We start from the raw sequence: 16,326 nt of genomic DNA, 5'->3' as shown, positions 1-16,326 counted from the left end.
ATTAGTTAGAACTCAAAATATAAATACATTAACAAAACGTATAATTAGAATATATTATCAGGGATTATAACTATATATTCATGATTTACATTTACATATTTATGATTTAAATATTACTTTATATTCAGATTTAGTTTTATATATACAGAATTGCAACTTAATATTTAGGTGGCAAGTGTCTGCTAGCTCCATATAAAACTGACAGCTTTGATAACCTTTTCAGTTTCGAAAGGGGGCATATTCTACAATTTTGTTGTTTTTTTAAATCTTGAAATTAAATTCCTTAAATTGGGAATATTGGTGTTAAATTTTAAAGAATGTCAACATAATGATAGATCATTTTTCTTTTTAAGTTTACTTTGTAAATTGGCTTAATATAGAGATAAACTATTATTATTATTATTATTATTATTTACATATTTATGATTTAAATATTACTTTATATTCAGATTTAGTTTTATATATACAGAATTGCAACTTAATATTCATATGTGACCCTGGAGCACAAAATCAGTCTTAAGTCGCTGGGGTATATTTGTAGCAATAGCCAAAAATACATTGTATGGGTCAAAATTATTGATTTTTCTTTTATGCCAAAAATCATTAGGATATTAAGTAAAGATCATGTTCCATGAAGATATTTAGTAAGTTTCCTACCGTAAATATATTAAAACGTAATTTTTGATTAGCAATATGCATTGCTAAGGACTTCATTTGGATAACTTTAAAGGTGATTTTCTTTATTTTGATTTTTTTTGCACCCTCAGATTCCAGATTTTCAAATAGTTGTATCTCGGCCAAATATTGTCCTATCCTAACAAACCATACATCAATGGAAAGCTTATTTATTCAGCTTTCAGATGTTGTATAAATCTCAATTTCGAAAAATTGACCTTTATGACTGGTTTTGTGGTCCAGGGTCACATATTTCATATAATTATTTCCTGTTTGGCTCCCTATATATTTATATATCCTCATATATTATAATAGTTATAATTTATATTATTTATAGTACCTTTTGGATTGTTATTTGAATAGACAGTTGGATGAATGGAGGGATAAATGGAAAAAAGCAGTGAGGAGTAAGTCATCTACTCTGGTTTCAGGTTTCTGTGGGCGACTTCTGCTTCAAGACTCAGGAACTATTGATCTGCGCAACGTCTCTCAGACGAGGTGTATTTTTGCTATTGGTCGACCTCTTGATGAGGTTATTCAGATCAAAATCATATCCAGCACTCTTAACTGCCGGCAGAGTAAGTACAGGGCTACTTTTCTTACAGACAGGAATCTGATGAGAGTACTAGTATAGTGTACTGTGTGTAATCTTCAGAGGAGAACATCGCCCTGTATGACAGACTCCTCCTGATGCGTCTCTGTGAGAGGATGACCGGTAAAACGCTGAAATCACGATCAAATGTCCTACTGGTGCGCCAGAGCCGCCTGACCCCCGGGAATGGAGTGCTGCTATTTTATCAGAGTGTAAAAAACAAAAAAAGCCACCATGGAGGTGTGTTATTACAAACATGGCATTATTACGCTTAATATATTTGAATGCATACTTGACTAAATATGTACATATATTCATCAAATGTAATATAGATTTTATTGTAAAGGGAAAATTCAACTAAAATTCTGTCATTATTTAATTTAGTAATCATTTAGTAAACCTGACTTTCTTTGTTGTGTAACACAAGGAGATATAGTACCGTTCAAAAGTATGAGGATAGTACAATTGTTTTTTTAAAGTAATACCTTTATTCAGCAAGGACTCATTAAATTGATTACAATTGACAGTTAAAATGTAAGAATAACTGTTTTCAGCATAACATAACATAATAATGATCAGAATTTCTTGAGCAGCAAATCAGCATATTAGAATGATTTCTGAAGGATCATGTGACACTGAAGACGAGTAATGCTGCTGAAAATTCAGCTTTGATCAGAAATAAATTACATTATAAAACATATAACTTATTTCTAAATTAATAATAATATTTCATGTTTTTACTGTATTTTTGATCAAATAAATGTAACCTTGGTGAGCACAAAACTAAAAAAAAACAAAAAAACATTTTGACTGGTAGTGTATCTGGCAGAATCTCCAAATTGCTTTTACATACAACAAAAGTTGTTCAACAGAACAAAGAAAGTCATATAGGTTTGACAAAAGATAAGGTGAGCCAAAAAAAACGACAGAATTTTCATTATAGGGTGCAATTAGGCAAAGTGAAAGAATCTTAAAGGATGTAACACAGCATGTATCTTCCTCTTTAAGAGTGTGACGTTCAGCTGTTCTCTCCGTCTGGACTCATTGAGAATCCGATCAAGAGCGCAGCCGCTGCCTCTAACACTCAGAGCTGTCGAGTGTTCATCGACGCTCCGCCTGCTTTCAGGATTCAGATCAGAGCGCTTTCTGTGCTCAACAACACCGATACAAACTCCACATACATACTGGTAAGTCACTGTTCATCCATCCTTTATAAAAAATAAACCCTATCGCTTAAAAGTTTCAGGTCAGTAAGATTTTTTTAAGAAGTAAGAAGTACTAAAAAAATATATATTATTTTCCACAAAAATATGCAGAAGCACAACTGTTTTCAGTAAGAAATGTGTCTTGAGCACCAAATCAGCATATTAGAGTGATTTCTGAAGGGTCATTTGACACTGAAGGCACTTTTACATTTTAAAATGTATTGAAATACCAAACAGTTATTTTAAAATGTAATACTATTTCACAATATTGCCTTGGTGGTGAGAATCGGAGGCTTCTTTAAAAAAAAAAAATAAAATAAAAAATCTTTAAAAAATCCAAAACTTTTGAATGGTAGTGTATGAGCATAATCATTTTGTCTGCTAGAGGAAGAGATGTAATCATGCTATCTGTAACCTCTGTCTATAAGGGTTTGAACTAACATTTGAACATTCACAAAACATAATAACAGCAAACGTTTTGAGATTAATCAATAAAAGGCCACTGATGGCAGGCTGTGTTTTTTGAGTCATTTACATTACATTAATTTAGATAGACATTCAGCTAGCGTCTAGTAAAAATAAGCAGTCGTGCAAGCACTACGTTTGGTACACATTGTGGCTGTAAATGATGCCCCATGGGTTGAACATAAACACATATTTATGCTGTGATTCTCTAGTGTTTTCTTTTGCTTACCCAGATTCGTGATGTGGATGCTTTAAAGACGACCATCTTCAGAGGGATTCGGCTCTTCCTGTGGAGCTCCTCGGGAAGCAGGGCTGAAGTGGAATTCCATGGGGAGTACCAGCAAATCAAGGGCATGTTCAGGGCCGAGTATTCATACATTAACCCTTCTGAAGAGCAACCAGTGTAGTCTGTAAGAAAGCTTCTAGTCCATGAAGAGCCGTGGAGCATTTAAAAATCATCCTAGTTCAAATTTAGCCAGTTTAGCACAACTGAAGATAGGATTTATTAACTGTATATCAAATATATCATATAATCACATCATTTTTTTCATATCACTTAAAAACAGTTTTTAACTGTTTTATATATGTGCTTTGTATATTTATTGTAATGACAACGAGTTAATCTATGTAAACTGACAATAATGTGTGTCAAGTCTACTGCTAATCTATCAGCACAAAACAAATAACAATCATAATATTTTTCTGATATTTTACTGATTAAGAAAGTCCATTTGGCTCTGAGTTTAACAGTCCTACTTACCATTTGTGAAACTAAGTTTTATAAGAATACTTCAATTTTTTTACGTGTATGTTAGCGAACGGACAGACTTTCAAAGTGATCGCATGCCAGAACACAGTCGCTCGTCACTAGAAACATGTGCACTTGCGTACTAGAAACATTCATCCTTGTCTAGTATCTGCGCTTTTTCTCTCCAAAAGTTATGAATGATAAAAACGTCTTTTTACAAACTTAAACCTTAAGTTTTGAGTGTTTTAATTCCCGCACACAAGTGCTTGTTAATAAGTGTGCATATTGTTTTTGCCATCTTCAGCAGTTTGTTTTCATGATTCTTGTTTTTGTTCCGTCTCCCCAGTTTCTTTTCTGAATGTGAAACAGGCCCAGGCCAGTGTTGCCACCTAGTGGCAAAGTAATTAGTGCACTGAAGCCAAAAATCGTGTCATTGTACACATACCCTAGCATACGTGTAAAAACTAGTAAAGTATACTTCAGTTTAACATGATATGACACTGAATAATATCAAGAGCCTTCTCACACTTACCATTTTTACAGTTGAAACTGAAATAAAAACAGAATGAGTTTGTGTTTCTGGCTATCCTTGTTTATGTTTGTAGCAGCCTCTTAGTCCATAATCACTAAATACCCTACGAAAATAATGACTGTTTTCAAACTGGTTTTCTGATGTCCAGCGGTTGGAGATAGTTAAGCCTCAAACTCGCACTACTGGGTCACTGTCACTGTGTCAGGCTTGTCAGGTTGCTCAAACAAACAAATCAAAGTTTTAAAGCACCACATAGTCACAATGTTTACACTTTAAGGGAATCAACCTAAGAATGGTGTTCTTAGTTGCTTATAGTCTCTGCATAATGAAAAGAATCACACACGTCACCTTTAAGATATGGAATACCAATCTGAACCAATATTACCAATATGTCAGGTTAATGCCACTGAAAGCCTCCAGTCTGAAAGTGTTTCAGGGCTTCTGTGAGAGTTTCTTTTGCCAATAATGAAGTGTCGTCACTCACTGGGTCTTAGACACCTGCTCCAGAAGAGTCTTCATGTCCAGAAGCGAGTCTTCTAGGAACTGTGACAGTTTCATGGCGTTTGTTTCCTCGCAGCTGTTGAAGGCAGTAACAGCAAAGTTGATATGGTCATCCATGGGGTTGTAGCAGATACCGTAACCATCAGGAACCATGGGTCCGAAACACATAACGCAGTCTGTCTTTGATCCAACCTGAAAAACAAAAAAATACAACCACAGCTTACATGAAAATTCTGCATTTCATAACAACAGCAGATAGATTTGCACAGCATTCAAACTCGTAAAGGGACAGTACACCCAAAGAACATTAGCAAATTCATCATTACATTTATTTTGTTTTGGAATCCAAAAAAACTGGCTAGCTAACTTTTTTAGTCTGCAGGTCGTCTGTCATCTCCTCTGACATGATTTTGTGCAGCATAGTAGCTACACTGGCTGTGTCTAAAATTGCATACTACTTCTTTTGAATAAGCAATTACTTTGTGACTGATATATTACTGTATGAATGTGTGTAAAATGAATGTAATCCGGATGTATTACATTCATCATCTTGTCATTGTCCTGTGAACTACAGTACCAGCATCAGTTGCATCATAAATCCTCTCCCATGGCCTCATGGGATAGTGAAGTGTCAAATGAATGTGTACTTCAGAATCGCACCAGAAGTTGTAAAGGCACCACACTGCGGCAAAATTTCGCAGCTAATAAAGGTTCATTGTCAATAGACAAATCAAAGCAGCGACTTGAACCTACTGCGAAATCTGTGTGCAGAAATATTTTGCCCTCAGCATAATTCCTGATTCCATGGTTTCCTATTGAAATGACTGGATTTCAAACACACATTTGCTAAACAATGGTAAATGTGACTACACCTTAATTCATCCAGGTATTTTCACCTACTTTTTAATGAATTCAGACATGCTACTCTTTTCACATACTGTTTTTCACCTACTACATAGCATGGAAGTGTGCATATTTACATATGTACATATCTTCATATCATACACATATCTTCTTTTTTTCCATTTTATGATGGTTCACGAGTTTGCCTGCCTATTTAGCCTTGATAGATAATGGTAAACAAACTTGTCTTGTCTTGAACGCAAAGCTGAAACCCCTCTATAATGGCACTATGTGAAGGAAGAATGAGAGAAATTTAGGCCCTGTTCCAAATAGCATATTCATGCACACTTACGGTCTTGCAGACTTACAATGGCTGCTGCATGCTAGTGTCCATCAAGTTCATTAGACCATAGGGTGTCCAATTCGTCATTTTAGCTTTCTGAAGGGTGCTCATGAGCGCCCCCTTTGCAGCCACTATGCGCCCTCGATGCACACTTCTACCCAACAGACAAAGTGGCATTACGTCACGGAAGTGTGGACTTATTAGGTTTAGGGTGCGATTTTGGACAGGGCCTAAGAAGGAAATGGGGAAGCAGAGGGATGCTGAAAAAATTGTTTCTGGAAGGGCACTATGACTGCTGCTTATATAGGCTCGTAATGATGATTGACAGGAGAGAATGATTAGGCTCCTCCCAAACTTATGTTTGGAACTTCATGTGGGAACCAGCCTTAAAGAGTTAGTTCACCCAAAGATGAAAATTCTGTCATTAATTACTCACCCTCATGTCGTTTCAAACCCGTAAGACCTTCGTTCATCTTCGGAACACAAATTAAGATATTTTTGATGGAATCTGAGAGCTGTCTGACCCTCCCATTGACAGCAATACAACTGAAATGTTCCCAAGTCCAGAAACTTAGCAAGGAGATCTGTAAAATAATCCATGTGACATCAGGGGTTCAACCGTAATTATACAAAGCTACGAGAATACTTTTTGTGCTCAATTGAAAAAAAAATAATGACTTTATTCAACAATTCGTCTCCTCCGCGTCACCCTGGTGCCATTTTGGAGAATATCCACTGGACGTAAAACAACGTATGCTGTTCTGTGTCAGCTGCGCCACGCGGATACGCTGTTTCCATTCAGATCAAATCACAACAACGTAGGAAACAGATCCGCGTGGGTTGTTGTGATTTGATCTGAATGGAAACAGCGTATCCGCGTGGCGCAGCTGACACAGAACAGCATACGTTGTTTACAGGGTGATGCGGAGGAGACGAATTGTTGAATAAATTCGTTTTTTTTTTTCTTTTGCGCACAAAAAGTATTCTTGTAGCTTTGTATAATTACGGTTGAACCCCTGATGTCACATGGATTATTTTACAGATTTTACTGATATCAATTTTTTATGTCTTAAATGTTATCATAAATATCATTGGTGTATTGCAACACCCCTAATACCAATACAGTTGTGAACACAGTTCCAAAACAATCCTTTTTTTTAACTGGAGCAGAAAGCTGTTGCAGCATATCACAGAGATGTCACCTGGGAAGCATTTACTGCGAACTTGTCAGATTTATGTATCTGTAGAACTATATCAAAGGGCATCAACTAGGCAGAATAACTTGCAAGGTATTACATGACAGTGGGACACTGTTACTCAAAAGTCTCCAGATGGGCTTTAAATTAGACAAAACAAAAGTACCATGTCTGAAATACTATGTAGACTCTAACAAAACCATAACCACCAGGACAAACCTCATTATCAATGCCTATTCAGTATCTACAAAGGGAGCAGAGTAGATACACCAGAAGAAGGTACTATTACTATATATTGTATTTATTTGTAAGACTGTTTGTCTTAGATTGATTTGTGGACCCCAGGAAGACTAGCAACCACTTTGTGGAAGCTAATGGGGATCCAAATAAACAATAAACAATATCTATATTTTGGGATTCTAGCAAGCATTGTGCTATTATGGGCTGAGGGTTAGCACTTATGCTAGTACACAATAACCTTTCTGAAGGATCTCATGTTACGAGCAGCTTAAGTCTATTTGTAGCAAGGTCCCTTATCTCATCACTTCAACCTAAACCGTTTTGAGCATTTGTTTTGTGAACCTGACACAATGTAAAGCAGGCCAACTATGCAAACCCACAAAAATTATAGAAAGCACTGCAACTCATTTCACATGCAAAGAGGTTAGCTAATAATAACAGAGGTCATTTACATATAGACGTCTTAAAGGTACAGTAGCAAAAATACAAAACAAGCTTGTTAAATGGTGGTCTTGTAAAACTAAATTGCAACTGTTTTTGGAGAAAGTAACCTTGACAATTAATGTAAGTAAATGTAAATGGTTACTTTATGATGCTTTTTGTCATTTTTGAACTTGACAAATCCTGTTCCCACTTACTTTGATTATATTGAAAATGATGAACAAGATATTTTTTTAAAAAGTAGAATAAATTTCACCATAAAGTGGCATTTGCGTGAATAAATTCAGGCAAATTTCCATAAATAACTAAGTTCTGTATATAGATTGTTATAATGTGCCCAGAAGAGAAGTGAATACTGTGTTTAAGATGTGGTGTGGATGTGGCCTGGATCAGCCTTCAAGATCTGGGTTTACAAACCTGACTTGTGTAGAGATTAAAATGTGCAGCTACAGCGAATGACGTGTCCATGAAGATCTCAGGTAAAGATGTCAGATCCTCAATGGCCATCATCTTTAGACCCAGCATGTGCCTCTCTATACCCTGCCCATGGATGGCCTGATTACAAAAGAAACAAAAACTGAGATCAAGAGGAGGCAAAAAGAGCGGCAGAATTGTAATAGCATCAATGCAATGCAATAAAATAAAAACTTAATGTTTATCATATTCATTGAGATTTCTTGGTAACATGCAAACGTGTAAATATTTTAAGATCACATGATGCTCACCATGTGTGTGTGCTCTCTGTGGACTTTGATGGCCTTTTCGAGCAGTGCTGCTTTCTCACTATTCTGCAAATGTGAAATTGAAACAGTACAGATATAAATAACGTGTAAAAATACTCAACAACTGAGAATGCTACTAAAATGTAAACTTGTACATGTTTTGATGGATCATCCATGGCTTTTGTGAACTGGAGCGATTCTGTGGTGGTGGATCGAACGGCTTCAGTTCTGCCCAGTCTAAACATGCGTAAGGAGGCGCTTTCGTAGGTCGGACAGCAGGTCTGATACATCCTAACACAGGAACAAGATGAATCATCAGCGGACCGGAATGGTTATAGGAACATGTAAGTACATAAACACCTTGCATTTCTTGTCAGTTAGCATTCTTTGAGTACTGAAGAGCACAATGACACAAAAAAAGACCCATACCTTGCCACACTTTAATTTAGTTTAGTTTCCTAATTACAGGTATTTTTTTTATCCACATACAACTTTTCTACTTTGTGAAAACATAAAAAAAAACTCATTGAAGTTGGTAATCACATTAGTAATTTTAGTAAAAGCTGCAATTCGTTTCACCTTTGGTCAGTTTATGCAATTCTTCACTTTCTGAATGAATTGCATGTTTTAAAGGCCAAGTATGTAATTTATACGCCAGTAGTGGTACTAAACAGAATTGCAAAAAATATTGTTTCCAAACCCTCTTTGGTTATGCAAGTACCTATACAGGTAGTGCTGCCCCAGATTGAGCCAGAGGTTGACTTGTTGGGTCACTCAAACAATCAGAACTACAGTGTTTATATTCTTTGAGGAACTCAACCTACAAATGGTTTACTTACATCACTCTTCACATGAAACTAAATCAGAAGAGAGTATTTATTTTTAACATAAAAAAAATTACATACTTGACCTTTAAAGATGTCGACAAGAAGAAATGTGGTATAAGTGGCATGCATGCAACCTAGGAAATGAAGTGAGAGAAGCCATTGGGATGTGAAAAAATGCTAACTGAAGGACTAGGGATTTGAGAGGTAGAGATGAGCAGAGGTTTTAGTGCTTTATTCTGCACTAGGATGTCAAACTCACCTATAGTATGCCAACTGCAGAGCCATTTGGATGAATGCGTCGGGACTCATTTTATGAGACTTTGGGAATTTTCTTCCATAGTGTGTGAAGTTGAGCACTCGAACGTCCAGTTCATGCGCCATTCTAGACAGACGATATTAAGAGGATTACAGAAGTACCTGTACATGATGTAATATTCATTTATTACAGGTCAATATTGATTTAAACACCATTATAACAGTTTGAAATGTGCTCACATGTTCATGTTTTGTTTGGCTTTCTCAATGTCCTTCTTGATTTCTGGTGGGATGTTGAATCGAAGTTTTTGTGGCATAGGAAGTGGAATCATGGGAGTTCGTACCATCTCAGTTCTTTTCCTGTTACAAACATGTTGCATGCAGGGCGGCATTAAGACCGCACTGGGCCCCGGAGCTATGACTTACTGCAGGGCCCCCATCACAATAATGATATATATATGGTAATGCATGGAATTTACGGAAAAGCTCAACTAAATAACAGCGCTAATAAGTGGGGGGCGTGGTGGCTTTGGCGATCGGTGCTCCAGTCAATCTACTCCACAGCCAATCACGGGCCCCCTCCTTGCTCGGGCCCCGGGGCTTCAGCCCCGCCTAGCCCAATGGTTAAAACGGCCCTGGTTGCATGACATATTATCTACAACCTTTCTGAACAAAAATACTTTCACAAAAAAGTAACAACTATTCACTTATTTCAATATTCATGAAATATTCAAGTAACAACCTATTCAGGGCCTTGTGTTTAGGGAAGCACATTATATCGGTATCATATTGTTTTTTTTATTTATTGGTGGTGGTTGATATTTGGTATTTGATTGGGCATTTAGATTATTTAGATTTAGATTAACATCGTATAACACTCCCCTAAAATTAATCTTTAAAAAAAAAAATCATCGGCTTATGAGTATTGGTGCATACCTGTTAATTAATAATTTATACTACAGTTTACCAAACATTTTTGAAATAAAAAATTAAATTGATCAAAAATTTACAGTAAAGACATTTGAAATGTTACCAAAAATGTCTGTTTCAAATAAATGCTGCTCTTTTGAACTTTCTATTATCAAAGAATTCTTAAGAAATGTATCAGTGTTTAAACAGACATATTAATCAACACAACTGTTTTCAACATTGATAATATTAAGAAATGTTTTTTGAGCAGCAAATCAGCATATCTGAATAATTTCTGAAGGATCATGTGACACTGAAGACTGGAGTAATGATGCTGAAAAAATCAGCTTTGCAATAAATTACATTTTAAATTATATTAAAATAGAAAATTGATTTACTGATTTACTGTATGTATTTTTAATCAAATAAATTCAACCTTGGTGAGCATAAGAGATAAAAACATTAAAAAATCTTACCAATCCCAAACTTTGAAATTTAGTGTACATTTTTTTTGCTGAAAATTCCTTTAAAAAAATCTCATTAAGAATTAAATGTCATATCCTTACATATAGTCAACAACATGGTCCACCAGGAAAACAATGGGAGGTCCCTCAGCCGGAGCATGTTCATAGGTGAGTCCACACGATCCGTCCTCTCCAACAATGAACTGTGGGATACAGAAAAGAGTCTGGGTACAGAAGAATATCTCTATATATCTGGATTCCAAGCTACCCTCTGAACATACACTGGATTTAATGATCATACATGTACAGCTATACATGCATGAAAGTAACCTGCAGTGTTTTGTCAAACCAGCGGTTCCCACTGTTCCAGCGACTGCCTCCACCATGGAGCATTTGAGCGGCCACCTTGTTATGGTACATCTCATCTGACACGCGTGGCATTGGAGCATCAAGACACACTGTGAAGATGCTCTTCTGGATTGCCCTCACTGACTCCTTATTTGTCTTGTCTGGAACAACATAAAGATGAGTGGCACAGGCATGCACAGGAAAATAAACATCATGTCCACCAACACAATGCCCAGTACTGAATAATTCATGTGAGCTCTAGAGTGGAAAAATTAAGCAGGGTTCACAGGTTATGCACAGTTGCACAATCCTTTATCAGAATTTGAAGATATGCAATTACGAAAATTTGACATAGTATGTTAAATAGTACGTTAAAACATATATTTAAATAAATGTAAAAAAAAAATAAAAAAAATAAAAGTCATATGTCTAACTAACATATGTTTCAAATTTGAAGTTGATATCTCAAAAATTGAGGTTCCTTTGAGATACTGTTTAGGCAATATACCAAAAATAGCCACTGGGTGACCCCCAAAATCAATCAAATTTTTTGGGTGAATTTTCCTGTCACAAATTTATAAATTTCTGTCACAATATTACTTCTCTCACAAAATATTCACCAAATATGAATCCTTGACTCAGACCTTTCCTTTCTAGGTGGAGGAGCCTACTAAAAGTATTTCAAGTACCATTTTCATGATAACGCAATGTCCTATTTCAAAACGGTTTTCAGAGGATGAATTGAGAGTGTTAAAGCTTTCAAATGATAAAATATGACTAAAAATATGTGATGGGGGAAAAAAGACAATAAAAAAGAGCGCCAAGTGCTAGCAGGATGCTTACAGTTAACAAGATAATTAATAATATGAATTGTACATATGAAAAAAAAACATGTTTTCTGATAACTAAATAAGTCTTTGTAAAGAAAATCAATAAAGCCTTGTTCAGACTGTCAGTCAAAATCCAATTTTTGTGCATATCCGATTGGAATCCTATCATATTTACCCTGTGTGCGTCAAAAAAAATCTCATGAAATCAGAATTCAAATCCATTTCAAGTTACATTCATATGTGGTTTGAAATCATTTAACTCAGATTCCAATCGGACACACAAATAAGCAAATGAATCAGTCTGAACAAGGCCTACGAAATGTGACCCTTCTGCCTAGTCTGATAATTGATCAAAAACACAGCATACAATTTTTCAATCAACTCACCCTTGATAAGGTTGTTGTAGGCCTTGCCCCAGGTGTTACGGTGGTTGGAGGTCAGGATGCCAACCGGCTCTTTATTGGTCTGAAGGGAAGAGTTCCAGATCTTCTCCAGCTGAACATAGATCTGATCTACAGTCAGTGGTGAACCATCGCTGTTGTACACATCCAGAACAAAGAACTGAGGAATACAGAGAGAAACAAATATTTATATATATTCAACTTTCTTAATTTGATCTTACTGCGTATCGCCTATTAACAAAATCAAATTCAATGTCACTGGCAAATACCAAAGCATCAAACCCAAAGCTCAAATATATCCACTTTATTTTTAAGAGCTGGTGCAGCCACAAAACAGCTTGTTATGCTGCTTGATATTGCAAACTGGTATTTCTTATATTATTTTAATGGACTGTTGTAATTACTAACCTACTAGTTTATAGTGCAAATAGTTTTACTGCTTACTGTTCTTTGCTATTCTTCTAGTTATTTACCTATAGCGGCTAATGAATTAGACGTCTTACACATTCATAGAAAATAGCTTTGCAAAACAATACTGTAGCAATCATTTAAAAACAGAATAAATGGTCAAATCTCAAAACTCGTACAAAAATATATAAACAAGTTTTGGAGTCATACGATTTTTGTAATTTTTTGAAAGTCTCTTATGCTAAAAAAATAATACAGTAAAACAGTAATATTGTGAAATATTTTTACAAGAAGCACCTGAAAGTTGTGGACCACTGTGATGTGGGAAGGAGGGGTCTTTCCAATAGCGTAGTTCATCACGACGTCTCTCTTGGGTCCAGGGATCCGACAAGAAGTCAGCACCTGGTAATACTGGTCCATGCACAAAGGCTTGCCACCCAGATATTCCACAGGCAATGTTTCACTATGCCACAGTAAAGAACATCCATTAAAACAAGCTGATACATCTGTACGCTTTACAATTGCTTAAGAAAATAATAAAATCACTCACCTATCAATCATGCTTTTGAAATCCAAAACCCCAGCAATAAGTTTAGCAGCAAACCTATAATCAGAGAATGCTGGGATTCAGAGAACAGCCTATGAAAACATATTATGTCACTGTAGGAAAAATAGGCACACAGGTCAAAAAGACTGATTTCTCGATGAGTCATTTTATATAACCACTGTTTTCATTCCCACTAAGGACTGTCAGCGTTAAAAATACTGTTAACCTGTGGCTGAAAAAGGGCAGACTATAGATATCAAGTAGCAGAGAACAACGCAGTTATGTAGGGTGACCATATTGTAGATTTCCAAAAAGAGGACAGTGGGGGGGGGGGGGTTACAGTTAATGTAAAAGTCCATGAAAGTTTTATCATAGGTAGAATGCAAAATGCAAAATCGCGGGAGAGAAACACATGTTGTGAGAGCAGGCGGCAATGGTCAGAGATTCAGCGGGAGTGGCATTAAGAAAACAGCCAAATCCCGGACATTTTGGGCGATTAAGAAATCCCGGCCGGACGCATTTTTTAAGGTCCAAAAAGAGGACATGTCCGGGGAAAAGAGGACGTATGGTCACCTTAAGTTATGTAAACATACAAACACCACACAACACATGTAATGCTCTCATGGTGGTTTTCTATAACCTTATACTACCCTATGTAGTAAACATACTGTTAGTGTATCTGCCTAGATATGAAATGTCACTATAGGTGTTGTTGACTGTCCAGATATAAGGGCAAATCTAAAAAAGGAACAGGGCTGAATCTGAAGTGCAGATCCCTTTGAAAAAACAGTGCACTGCCATGAGTAGCACATATGCCAAAAATAGCCAAGCAAAGGTCGATGTGAAACTTAAAACCCTCAAATCTGAAGACTTCTCCAAAATGAGTTTGGAAATATTTCAATACTCTTTGCTTTTCAATAATATAGCCACATACATACACTACCTTGCCAAAAAATCTGGATTTTAATTAAGCAAATACTTAAGATTCTAGGATTGAATCATTATTGCAGTGATTAATATGTTTCTGGCATGTTGTATGTTTGCAAACAGTTCTTTTAATTTGGACCCAATCTTGGCATTGTCATCCTGGAATATGGACAATGTGTGCCCATTCCAACATGGTTGTTTACAAAATGAAAAGCTATGCACTGCATCAGTTAGGGTTAAAAGAATTGTCGCAAAACATATAACATGCCTGTAACATCTCACTGCAATAATGATCCAATCATAAACGCTTCAATATTTGCTTATTTAAATCCAAATGGCAACCTTCTTTTTCTTTTTGGCCAGGCAGTGTATATGTGTAGTCATGCTCTGGGCTGATGACCATCAAGGGGTTTGAATCTGGAACGATCATGAACTATCACCACTTTGCTCTTGAGCAATGACGCTTAAACCCATGCCTAATGCCTATCAAGTGGCACTGTCCTTGTATTAAGTGTACTATTAGTCACTTTGGACTCAAGTATTTGATAAATAATTAAATTACAATGTTGTTTAAAAGTTTGGGATCAATAAGATTATGTTTGTTTCCACCACTGTAATTGCGACTTTTTATCTCACAATTATGGACTTTATGCAAAATCAGAATTCTGAGAAAAAAAGTCTATATCTTGCAATTCTTACTTCATATCTCGCAATTCTTTTTTTTTTTCCCGCAAACACCTTTTTTTTTTTAAAGATTTATTTTTGCCATTTTCACCTTTATTATAATAGGATAGATGAGAATTGACAGGAAGCAAAGTGGGAGAGAGATAGGGGGTGAGATTGGGAAAGATCCTCGAGTCAGGATTCAAACTCAGGATGCCACAGAGGCATCAAGGCTATCGGCGCTGATGCAAACACCTTTTTTATTGATTTTTTTTTATTTTTATTCCATGACGGAAACAAGCTTCCATACTCTTATGCTCAGCAAGACTGCTGTTATTTGAAGAAAAAAATTGAAAAAAGAGCAATATTAAAATAACTATTTTCTATTATATATATTACGTTTTAATTTACACCTGTGATGCAAAGCTGAATTTTCAGTATCATTACTCAAGTCTTCAGAGTCACACGATCCTTCAGAAATCATTCTAATATGCTGATTTGCTGCTCAAGAAACATTTCTTATTTTTATCAACATTAAAAACAGTCGTGCTGCTTAATATTTTTTGTAGAAACTGATACATTTTTATCAGGATTTTGTGATGAATAAAAGGTTCAAAGGAACAGCATTTATTTGACATTTACATTTTATGGTACAACGTAAAATTCTTTACTATCACTGATCAGTTTAATGCATCCTTGGTGATTTAAAGTATTAATTGATTCTTTTACCTTACTGACCCCAAACTTTTGGTAGTGTATTCTACAACTGTAGTGTATTTAAAATGTGTTTTAAATAGTTAAAATGTGTTTTAAATAGTTACATATTTCACACACACACACACACACACATTGTCTTCAATACTTAAATTTACTCAGTGACGTCTCATTGCCCAAAATAAAAGTAACCATTGTCACCCACCTCATTTGTCCCTGACGGTCTTGGAAGTGCATTTTGGGTAAAACGACCCCTGGGCTTGTGTACATTGCCACAGGCATTCGAGAGTCCAGGTAGGCCGACTGCATCCACCAGTCAGAGAGCTGCATCATACAATGATGGGGGGAGTCATTGGAATATTTGTAGTAGTATAAAGTTTAATACACATGCAAAATAAAAGTACTGTGTACTTAAAAATAAACTTTGAATTGGTCATAGGTGCACAGTAGTGATTAGTGAAGTATTTTTACTTTACTCAAGTAAATTTAAAAAGTATCTGTAGTTTATCAGTTTTTCTTTGGAAAACTTT

The 16,326-nt window shown here is 35.8% G+C and overlaps 2 protein-coding genes across 3 annotated transcripts in view; one reads left to right on the top strand and one right to left on the bottom strand.

The window, feature by feature from the left end:
- Positions 1-4,263, top strand: part of adamts13 (ADAM metallopeptidase with thrombospondin type 1 motif, 13) — a 24,753-nt gene extending 20,490 nt beyond the window's left edge. For both annotated transcript variants that reach the window (XM_016490234.1, XM_016490233.1), the window contains exons 28-31: positions 1,107-1,253; positions 1,331-1,507; positions 2,276-2,454; positions 3,171-4,263. In XM_016490234.1, the coding sequence (XP_016345720.1) occupies positions 1,107-1,253; positions 1,331-1,507; positions 2,276-2,454; positions 3,171-3,344 (677 nt within the window). In that variant the 3' untranslated portion in view covers positions 3,345-4,263. The remainder of the gene's footprint in view (positions 1-1,106; positions 1,254-1,330; positions 1,508-2,275; positions 2,455-3,170) is intronic.
- Positions 4,061-16,126, bottom strand: LOC107691587 (carnitine O-acetyltransferase-like). Its single transcript, XM_016490252.1, has 12 exons — positions 16,002-16,126; positions 13,496-13,549; positions 13,243-13,408; positions 12,523-12,697; positions 11,289-11,467; positions 11,061-11,161; positions 9,826-9,945; positions 9,590-9,712; positions 8,659-8,794; positions 8,507-8,569; positions 8,199-8,336; positions 4,061-4,910 (listed from the first exon to the last, which is right to left on the bottom strand). Exons 1-12 carry the CDS (start codon positions 16,124-16,126, stop codon positions 4,698-4,700), a joined length of 1,593 nt encoding a protein of 530 aa, XP_016345738.1. The 3' UTR covers positions 4,061-4,697.
- Positions 16,127-16,326: the final 200 nt, after the last annotated feature.

The sequence above is a fragment of the Sinocyclocheilus anshuiensis genome, unplaced genomic scaffold (assembly GCF_001515605.1).
Source record: "Sinocyclocheilus anshuiensis isolate Anshui unplaced genomic scaffold, SAMN03320099.WGS_v1.1 scaffold630, whole genome shotgun sequence".
NCBI lineage: Eukaryota > Metazoa > Chordata > Actinopteri > Cypriniformes > Cyprinidae > Sinocyclocheilus > Sinocyclocheilus anshuiensis.
This window is presented reverse-complemented; position numbering and strand designations above follow the sequence as displayed.